The sequence below is a fragment of the Buceros rhinoceros genome, unplaced genomic scaffold (assembly GCF_000710305.1).
Source record: "Buceros rhinoceros silvestris isolate BGI_N320 unplaced genomic scaffold, ASM71030v1 scaffold39586, whole genome shotgun sequence".
Lineage (NCBI taxonomy): Eukaryota > Metazoa > Chordata > Aves > Bucerotiformes > Bucerotidae > Buceros > Buceros rhinoceros.
In genome coordinates, this window is record NW_010417793.1 from 1 (window position 1) to 9,901 (window position 9,901).

The 9,901-nt window shown below is 39.5% G+C and overlaps 1 protein-coding gene across 1 annotated transcript; it reads right to left on the reverse strand.

Moving 5' to 3' along the window:
• Positions 1–4,581: 4,581 nt before the first annotated feature.
• Positions 4,582–8,018, reverse strand: LOC104495329 (phosducin-like protein 2; the record flags this gene model as incomplete). The annotated part of the gene is given in 5 exon segments (XM_010138284.1): positions 4,582–4,632; positions 4,635–4,723; positions 5,048–5,247; positions 7,296–7,339; positions 7,911–8,018. Coding segments are annotated over 5 exon segments (492 nt in total), but the record flags the coding sequence as incomplete, so codon positions are not given.
• Between the last annotated feature and the right edge of the window lie 1,883 nt (positions 8,019–9,901).

Consider the following 9,901-nt stretch of genomic DNA (forward strand, 5'->3'; position numbering starts at 1 on the left):
CGGAGGCGCTTCCCTACTGAGAGAGTAAACCTGGTACAAACCGCCGTCCCGGGCAGTGCCTGGACGTGTGACATGCGTTCATTCCCAGAGGGGAACAGGCGGCAGCTCGGGTGCTCTCTGGTAACAGACTTGCCACCACAAGTTATTTAGGGAGACAGGCAGCCCGTCCTGGCGGTGGTCAGTGGTTTATTTTATCGGTGTGCATAAACGAGTAAAACTTAACGGAGTGGCAGAGAACAGAGGTGACCATCTCGGTTGTTTTGTCCGTGTACAATGCTTTTAATGCTAGTTTTATAAAATATTCTTGCCTAACGTTAAAAATTAATTGCCCTAGCTGAGTTTAAAATCTCAACGCCTAATGAAATCCTGTAACTGTGAAAATACTGTACTAATACTGCAGAGTCTGTAGAGTTTGTATTGTACAGTACTGAGGCGTGGAAGAACTCCGCAATCAAAATTGATTGTGAAGCAGGTATGTTTATTGTGATTTCAGCTCTATAGAGTTGGGTGCAGCGAGGGTCAGGTACCCTTAAAGGATGCTTGCACCCCACACCGTAGCTTTGGCCTCTTATTTAAAGCAGTAAAATGTACATATTCAAAGGATTGCTCAACCGCCTGGTACATATGTATTAGACTATCCCGCTCCTAATGTAAATTAGGTCTCCTCCCCTTTGCACATGCACAGTCTTCTTACATGTTACAAGTCATGTAACTTCATACATCGCATGTCTCATTACCTTGAACTTATGCCTCCCCTGGGAGGAGAAAGTAATATTCAACAGTCTATTAAGCAGGCACAGTTGGGGGAACGGCTGGTTGTTATCTTCGTATCCATTGCGCCGGGCCGATTAGGCAATATCTTCCTGCAGAGACAATTCCCCTCCTCTTTATCTTGTCTATGAAGCGTCAAGTGACAAGACCCTCTGCCTAAGTCTTCGAGTGATAAGGGGGTGGCTGCGTGAACTTCTCGAGGATGGGACGTTCTGCTGTTTCTGATGACTCAGAGCTTCAGGCAATACTCAAAGGCAGGGCTGTTTGAGCAATTAACAAAAGACAAAGGCATTTTGGCAAAGCTAACTAAAGGCGGAAGCAGTTTAAATCGTAGCATAGCTAACTAATATTCAAACCTGTGGATATTTTTCTACTTTCCCAACTCAGTACTAATACTGGCTGTTGAGGTCTGAGAGATTTCTGGACCACCCGACTGATGGAAGGCTAACAGCAAGTAAGTTTCCTGCTTTCTGCCTAGAAAGAAGCAATTTAAATCTGTTCTTCTCATTTGCTAATCCTTACAGTTTGCGGGTTTTTTTGTGTGGCTGCAGTTGTGAACTTTAGATAAACTGAAGTGCCCAGTATGGGGTTGAATTATTTCTGTTAGGTAGACTACACAGTGATGAGGTGTAGATTTGTTCAGAAAATGTATCATTTTGGCACAGGAAGACACGGCCATAGTAGGATTTTTCAGGACTATCTCTGACAATAAAAGCATTCTTGTGTTTGCGTGGGTGAAGCTTAGAAGAACTCTTTTAAGATGTGCCTGTATTACTGACTTTGTAGAGAAGGTTGTGAAACAGCCCAGCTAATAAAAGCAAAAAGCATCAGGAGTCAGAGTAGTCTATCAGAAAGGTGACTAACTGATACTGCACAGTCTTCATGTACAACTAATGGATTCCAGCCAGCAGAACACAGCAGTGAATGGTTGTCTGTAAAATAAAACACTTTGTGGTAACAGTATGTAAATATACCCAGTTTTCTTTCTCAGTTACAAGGACGTTTATTTTTCAGTTGATCTCCTAACAAGCAATATATCTAAAAGCATAATTACAAATGTGTATCTGTAGAAACTTAATTAGTTTATGTCTGGAATGAAGTAAGGAACTTGGCTGCAAAATCTCGTATTTTTCTTTCTGGATTATTTTTCAGGTAGGTCAGTTTTCCCTGTTTGATTCACCTTGTGGACAAAGTCTTATGCAAAGGTATTACAGTCATTCTGCTAAGGAGCTAACCATGAGATCTTTTTTCCACTGAAAGAATTTTAAAAAACATTAGTAAACCCACAAATTTTTGTTACTGACTGATTCATAATGCTCTATTTCTGGTTTTCAATGGATGAAAAGGTGATATAAACAAAACTAATCATTTCATTACTCATGCAAAGGATAATGCTCCTTTGATGAAATGTAGTAAAAATACAGCAGGCATGGGAAATCCAGGAGAAAATGCAGGAATATTTTCAACAAAAATGTGTAATTACAAGAACTAGAATATGGCCAAGAAAGAGAGGCTAAAAATAGGACCAAGCTGAATGTATCAAATTTGCCACAAGATCTTTAGTTACCAGCAGTAATTCTTCAGAAGACAAAGTAGGGATTCTGTACTGTCTCTGTTGCACGGAGCGCAACACCTACCTACTGCAGTGTTGCCGTAGCAAATGACTCTTTGTGGCTTGCACATCTTGCAGTTCGGGATTTGACAAGATCAAAACAGGTACTACAGCTATGGAGAGGACACACATTTGCATTTTCTGCCAACGTTATGGCTTAACCAAGGTAATTATTTTAATGCTGCTTCTCTTTTGAAAGTATTTTAAAGGCTCCTGAAAGAACAGGACAGAAAGCTTAGAAATGGTGTGGTGGTTTTATGAAACTATCCTCCACCTAAAAATACTGTTTTTCTGGCTTCTGTTGTCAGTGTGAGTTTGCTCTGGTGTGTAATGATAGTTTTGTTTCACTCACAAAGGTTACATGACAGCCAGCGTAATTTTCAGACATGATCAAATTACGAGCAGCAATTCTTTTGTGAATTATTGAATGACGGGACTAGATTCAGCCAGAAATGCAGATAATTATAGTGCACTTCCATTAACAATACCCATGTTTCCTACAGAACTGTCATCACCGTCTTGTGCACGATATACTTCAGAGCCATAGAGCAATCATCTACTCAGATTGTTCCTTTTTAGTCCTCATGGCACATACAAAAGAGGATCTGTTTGAGGAAGCTGATTTTGAAACTAAATTTCACATCACTACAGAGCGTCTGTAACAAAGATGCCAGTTTGAAAGCCTGTCACAATCTGCATAGTCCATGTAAAGCAAGGTTGACCAACGTTCATTCCTATTCCCTTTTCCTACAAATCGTGTAACGGACCAGGAACCAGAAACATCTGCTTTTAACCTGCAGAGTCACTTGGATTTTGCTGCTGCTTTGTCATATCTGATGACTGTAACCACAATTGCATGGTCACTTCAACTCAACGAAGGGAGGGTCACCAAAGGGGAGGTTTAGCCCTTTCCTGTCATATCTAGCAACATATTCCTGTTTCTTCCAAGGTGACAAGCTGGCATTGATGGAGTGGTGTATTGTGCTTGCGTCCCTGATGGCAGCCACTGGAGCAGGAGGGAGGTTCGCTGCTAACAGGAAGCAGGTGGTAGTACTCCTTTTATAGCAGCCAACACTGATGTTCACCTGATGTGACTGTGGAATCATATCTAAAGTCGCTGATGACCTATTTGCGTTTAAAACTAATAGTTAGTTTTCTAGTTTGAAGTGGCAGATAATGGCTGATAATAATATATCATTATATCTGAAAGGCATCTGCTAGTTATCTCTGAATCTGCAGAACAGAAGTTTCCAGAAGTGGTATCTATCAGTAACTATCTACTAATAGCACAACTGTATCCTGCTGGGTAGGGGAGAAAAGCTAATGTTAATTTTCTTGCTCTAAGGTATCTACATGCCAAGTGTTATGTGAACTGTTTGTGTTTCATTATGCTTTCTGCATCCTGTTGCTATAAACCATGTCAACTGTATATAACAGAACCTTCATTAGCACATAGAGATTGGGGCTTTTTATGATAAACCATTGGGAGAAGAGCTTTAACACTATACAGTGTTGTTTACTACTCAAATACAAATATGGAATCGGGAGCGTGGTCTCTCCATTCACGCAGGTCGTTTTGCTTATCTACTGTCAACTATTTTGTTAAGGGTATACTTGTTTTTGTTAGGAAGGAACAACTGATCCAACTGCCACTGTTCTGAAATAGTGGGAAGATTATTTTTGGCGCTGAAGAAAATTCCTGTCAAACAAACAAAACTGTTCGTCAATGGATTCAGGGCCAAATCCTGATTTTATATTGCTATATACATCATTGTGTCACCTTTTCAGTGTGGCGAACTGAGAACATACTTGGCAGAGTTCCACTACAGTAATTTCACTGAAAATTGCACCCATGCTGATAAAGGGAGGAAGAAAGTATAGATTAGAGCCCACTAGCTAATACCCTTTCCTTCTCTTTCAATTTAAGTAGAGTTTGTATAAAATGGAGAATCCAGTCTCTCGGTATCAACCCCAGCCATCTCTATGTATCTAAAAGTAAGTACGGTGTTCATTTACTACATCAATTCTCTTCCACAAATCAAAACCAAAAAATATACAAATGAAACAAAAGTGACTTTTTTTTCCCCCAAATTGTTTCAGGCTTACTAAAGGAATAAAAAACCTGTATTTGAGCAAATTTATGTCAGATCAGATGATCTGCATTAAAATTTTCTGGAGTAGTAGCATGGTCTCATCACCTCACTCCTTTTTGTATTGGTGTTTTCATAAGCAGAAATATTTTGCACTGAAAAGTGTCATCATATTCATAAATGTCTTTTTGGGGATTTCCTTCTAAGTCTGTTTCTATTGCTCCAACTTCTTCTAGTTTCTGTTTGAGCTCTGTAAACACAAATGCTGATTTATTCTGCTAATTGCAATAAATCCTTGCTTATGAGAACTTACTTACAACTTTAAGACCAAGATCCCTCTCAGCAACGAAAAAATATTTATCCTTGTGACAACCCACTTTTATCTCAGTGAAACTGCAAAATATCCATGCTTATCTAATATTCTTAACACAGTTACATCAATTTTTGCTTTTTGTAGACTTCTTCCTACAAAAATATTAAAGAACTTTTTCCACCTTTAAGATCTTTAGATCATCTGATTACAGACAACATGAAATTTTCTGTAACACGAATTATTTAAAAATATTTCTCATACCTTCCACTTGATACTTTCCCCCACATTCAGCTACTCCAATGAACCTGCCTTTTATTTCACCAGTTTTATATACAAGTACTGTGGGTAAACATCTGTCATGGTAATTCTGAATGCAGCTGTTTACAATGGCTTGAGAGACTTCTGGAAACTTTCTGGCTAGCAGGCCGAGATGTTTGTTAACCAGTAAACACACTGGAATGCTAGAAAAGAATAAGGAAGTTTGATGACATTTGCAGTCTAAATGATTTGTAAAATAAACTTATTAAAAATAAAGCCTTTGGAGAATAAACGAACCTTGTCCTATAGTCTGCTCCTAATTTAATTTATTATAAGAATTGCACCGCAAATTTTATTTTGCTTCTTTTAAGATTACTGTGATGTAAAGAGCTGTACAAGTATATGACATAAGCAGTCTATAACATGTATCAGTAAAGCTACCAGGCACTTCAAGCAGCGTGCCTCAATTTTGTTCTCCGGTAAGATTTTAAAGCTAATTTTGTCCATTTAATGTAGAGTTTAAATGAGGTTTCTAAATCTTTTAAATATACATTTTATTTGATTTGAACTGGCTTTCAGTTCAACATTTAATTCTTCATTCTTTTAGTCTAATCTTAAGTAACATCAGGGAAACCTTTGTATCATCACACTGCCACCAAGGGCCTGTTCATTACTTTCATAGCTACTGTTTGCAATACGATCGTTATATAAACCTCAGTAAGAAAAACACCAAAAAAATCCCCAAAACGGGGGAGATGTTTTTGTTCCCCTCCAGGCCGTTAGCCTTGCAGAAGTAAGGATCTTTGCTCTGGCTGAAGCTCAAGGAGGTGATTTAAGCGAAGGGCCCTCGACGCGTCCCAGCAGCACCCTCTTGTGGCCAAAGCCTGGCGAGGCAACGTCGTTACTAGCCGTTCGGAGACTCCAGAGATCTCATACTGATTCCTAAGGAATTAGGCGTTTCCTCACAGGCTCGTATTTATGCACTGGTATAGTACCGAATTGGTTCTCCAGTAAATAAAAACAATGAAAAGCAAGAAAATCTGTTATTTTCTTCTGAGCTGTAAATTTCATCATCATGGCTTGCTTGGCTTTGTGGATGAAGATTTGGGAAGGGCTTTACCCACGCTTACTGCAAGTGCGCTGATGGCTGAAAACGCCAATGCGGGATAGGCAAGACCGGTTGCAAAAAAGCACACCGGAAGGTCTCCTTGGGTGGTACAGTCGAGGCACGGTTCTTTCTGCGCTGTCTTTTCTCCTCAAGACTGATTCTACGCGTGCTCTCAAAGGAGACAGCAGCGTTATGTATGGTGTGTCTCCAAATCTCCCGACTGGAGGCCAGGGTGGACCACTGATGGTGGTCAGTATGGCCTAGGCTGAGGTATTGTTTCAGGGAGTCCTTATATCTCCTCTTTGGAGCTCTTCTCTTGCGGCAGCCGGTGGCGAGTTCACCGTAGAACACAATCTTAGGGAGGCGGTGATCCGCCATCCTGGAGACTTTACTGTCATTTGAACAATTTCATTTGACTGACCTATTCCCCTTGCTCCTGGAAATAATACTGCACCCTGGCAACTGAGAAGAATCAAAGCTTCTGCCCAGCAGGATTTAAAAGAAGGAAAAGAGAAAGCTGGTCCGAATCTTAAGAAATGCATTAAACTTTCCATACTAATTCTCAGTGCTTTACCTAATAGAGTTGCTATCATATGCTGAAGTAATCATGGGAGTCCTTTGGCTTTTCTGCTGGATCCTGTCACAACTTCTGCTGTCATTAGAGAATTTATTGGGGAACAGGTGAATTAACAAATTCCCTAGCTTTCATTGGTTTTCATAACTGAGACTCTTCCTATTGGAAGTGAAACAAATTTATTTGAGTCAAAGTGAAAAAATAAAAGTAGAATAATCCTGTTAGAGCATTTTTACTGAAAAAAAAAATTTGCAAATGAACTTCCTGTAACACAGACAGTGGACACCACCTCCTCAGTGAAATTCAGAAATCTTAGTGTGGTTAAGTACATGGTGATAGGCATACACAGCAAAGGAAATCTTTCATATAATTGAACAAAAGTGAAGTGATTAACTCTCACAAAGTGAATTAACACATCAAGGAGGACCCATGCTCTGTGATTGCATTGCCTCTGAACAATTGCTATTTCCTTGGTCTATGCTATTTCATTTTTCTTGGCATTGCTTTGTAATGACTAGTTCAATTCTCTGAATTGAAGTATTCAACATCTTAAACAAGAATGTAATTACCTTGACTGATAAAGATGAATTATAACCCCAACAGACCTCCAGGACTCCCGTTCTTGTCAGGCCCCGGCTGCCCCGTGCCCGGGTCTGTGATGTCCGGAGGTAGAGCAGCGACTCTTTCACGGGCACCCCACTGTCGTGGGGAAGGAGCTTGCGTGCTCTTGTGAGGTTGAGAGCTGTGCTGGTGGTGGCATGTGCCTCTGGTGGGGTCTCCCAGGCCAGACAGGTCTCAGCTGAAGGGTCAGACAAAGTGTGTCCACGGGCAGGATGGCCTCACTGGCCTTTGGGCACCATCCTAGGAGAAGGACAACTCTGACTCCAAACCTGGGCAGATGGAGCTTGTTTAGCCTTGTAAGGCTCATCCATCTAAGAGAAGGATACTCTAACCAAACCTACGACCCGAGGACTTCACTGTCACCGTCCAAGCTCGCCAGGCCCTGGCAGATGAACCTCAGGTGTAAAGAGTGGAGCCAGTTCCGCGCAGGCTGCGCCTCACCTAAAAAATCCACCGCGCAGGCCCAAAGGGTGCACTCATCGCTTGCAGTGAGCATGGGAAAAACCCTTCCCAGATCTTCGTTCATGAAGCCAAGCCGTGATGATGATGATGATAACCCTAACATCCTCTGGAGCATTTTTAACTTCCTTTACATATTGCTCTTCACAAATTTCTCTTAGCTCCCCATACTTTTGCCTCCTCTGAAGGCATTTCCATTTTTGAAAGTGTTGCTGCGTAATTAAAAAGTAATAGCAAGAATAAGCATCTCTGAAACATTTAAAATGCTTTTTAAAAAAGTATCTAGTGCATTTGTCTCAATTACTTCAAAAAATGCTTTGAGTAACCCTTTAGCTCAAGGTCTTCTAATATAAATTCAGAGCACAAAAGTCTTCTATGCTAATCTTTATTCAGTAAGATCGCATTAAAATACATTTGTTTAGTTCATCGGTATCAAATTTGGGAAACTTGATTAACGAATGTTACTCAATAATGTCCAGTATGTCTCAAATATGTCTCATTTGACACAAAGCAAGAAAAAATCAGAGCAGATACTAATTATTTTTATGATTCTGAAATTGATATTAGTTTGAGGAAAAATTACCAGTACTTATATTCATATTTACCAGCCATCTTTGAAATAATTAATGAAAATTGGAAGATAAAACCAGTAGATGGCAGTCTTCATCTACGAAAGTACTTTTAAGGTAGAAGAGGAAAATGCCTTACTAAGATTTGTTGAACTAAAAGCAGCTATTAATTTTACTAACTGAAAGCCACTATAGCAGTGGCTTTTCCAAAAAGATTAAATAATATATGTGTAATCTTATTATACTCTAGCAACAATGCGTGGTAATTTAGGTTCACAACTTCCATGTAGTTATGTGATTATCTTCTTACGTGTTAGCACTAGAATTATTGTAGTCATTTTAATAATGCAAAAGCTGTAAGTACAGATGTAATCTAGACAGAGGAAATGTTTTGATCACATTAGCTTTTTCTATTCTGTGTAAACTTCATGACCAAATGAAGATTTTGCTATAGTGTAATTTCCAAGGGTTTACTCACATATAAAATCCTTATACTCAGTTTTACTGCAAGTTTTCAACCTGTCACCAAAGCTGAATTTTGACTTAGGTACAGGGAGGGTATTAAAAAAACAACTAAGAGGACTATTACTGCAAGGGAACCACTGAGGAAGCATGAGTGATACACGCGCACTTTGCCCTCCACGTAAGTGCTTCAGTGTATGACTTCCTGATTTAAGTCAGGAGCAGATTTCCCCACTTCACAGAACGCAAATCCTGCTCCATAGCACAATTATGAATAATCCCAAGGCATTAAAAACCTTAATAAAAATCATCATCACAACTGGACAAATAACAACAAAAAGGACTAGTGACACAGAACCGGAATGTAAGTAACTTTAGAAGGTAAGCTTCAGCCAGTTTTTGCCAGAAAAGATTTTGACATTTTGTGGTTTTCTGTAAATTTAGCTCCTACATAAAATTATTCCATAGTATTTTACTTAAATGGTGTATTTTTTACTCTTTCTATTTAGTGCTTGCAACATTCAATAGGTTTTTGTAACCAGGTGTACACTGGACATTTTCTAGATGCTGCTACATCTACAAAAAACAAATTGGGTCAAGCATTCTAGGTCAGAGTAACCATAACAGAAACCCTTGTCTCTGATAAATCTGAACTCAAGGAAGAGAAGATCAGAAGCTAGCAAAGCTTTACTTTAAACATGGGCGTTAACTGATTAGTTCAAGGTTGCAGTAATAAGCTTTGCCAGGGATGATGTATATATCAAGTTTGGGAACCCGCAGATTGGATAACTTCAATCTCGAAGTGTAAATAACACTTCTGATAAATTTAATTGCCGGGGTTTTTTTTTGGTTTTGTTTTTTTGCATGAAAAAAGCATGTATGAAACATGAAACAAATTCTCAGTGGTGTTTTTACAATATGCTACTCCCACGACTCTCCAGCTAACAAAGCGTAGTATTTGCAGTATTTTATTATTCTTACAGGAGAGTCATGACGGTTAATTCTCAACCGTTGAAAACTCGAGGGTTTCCTGATGTATTCGCACGAGAAAACCCACATCGACC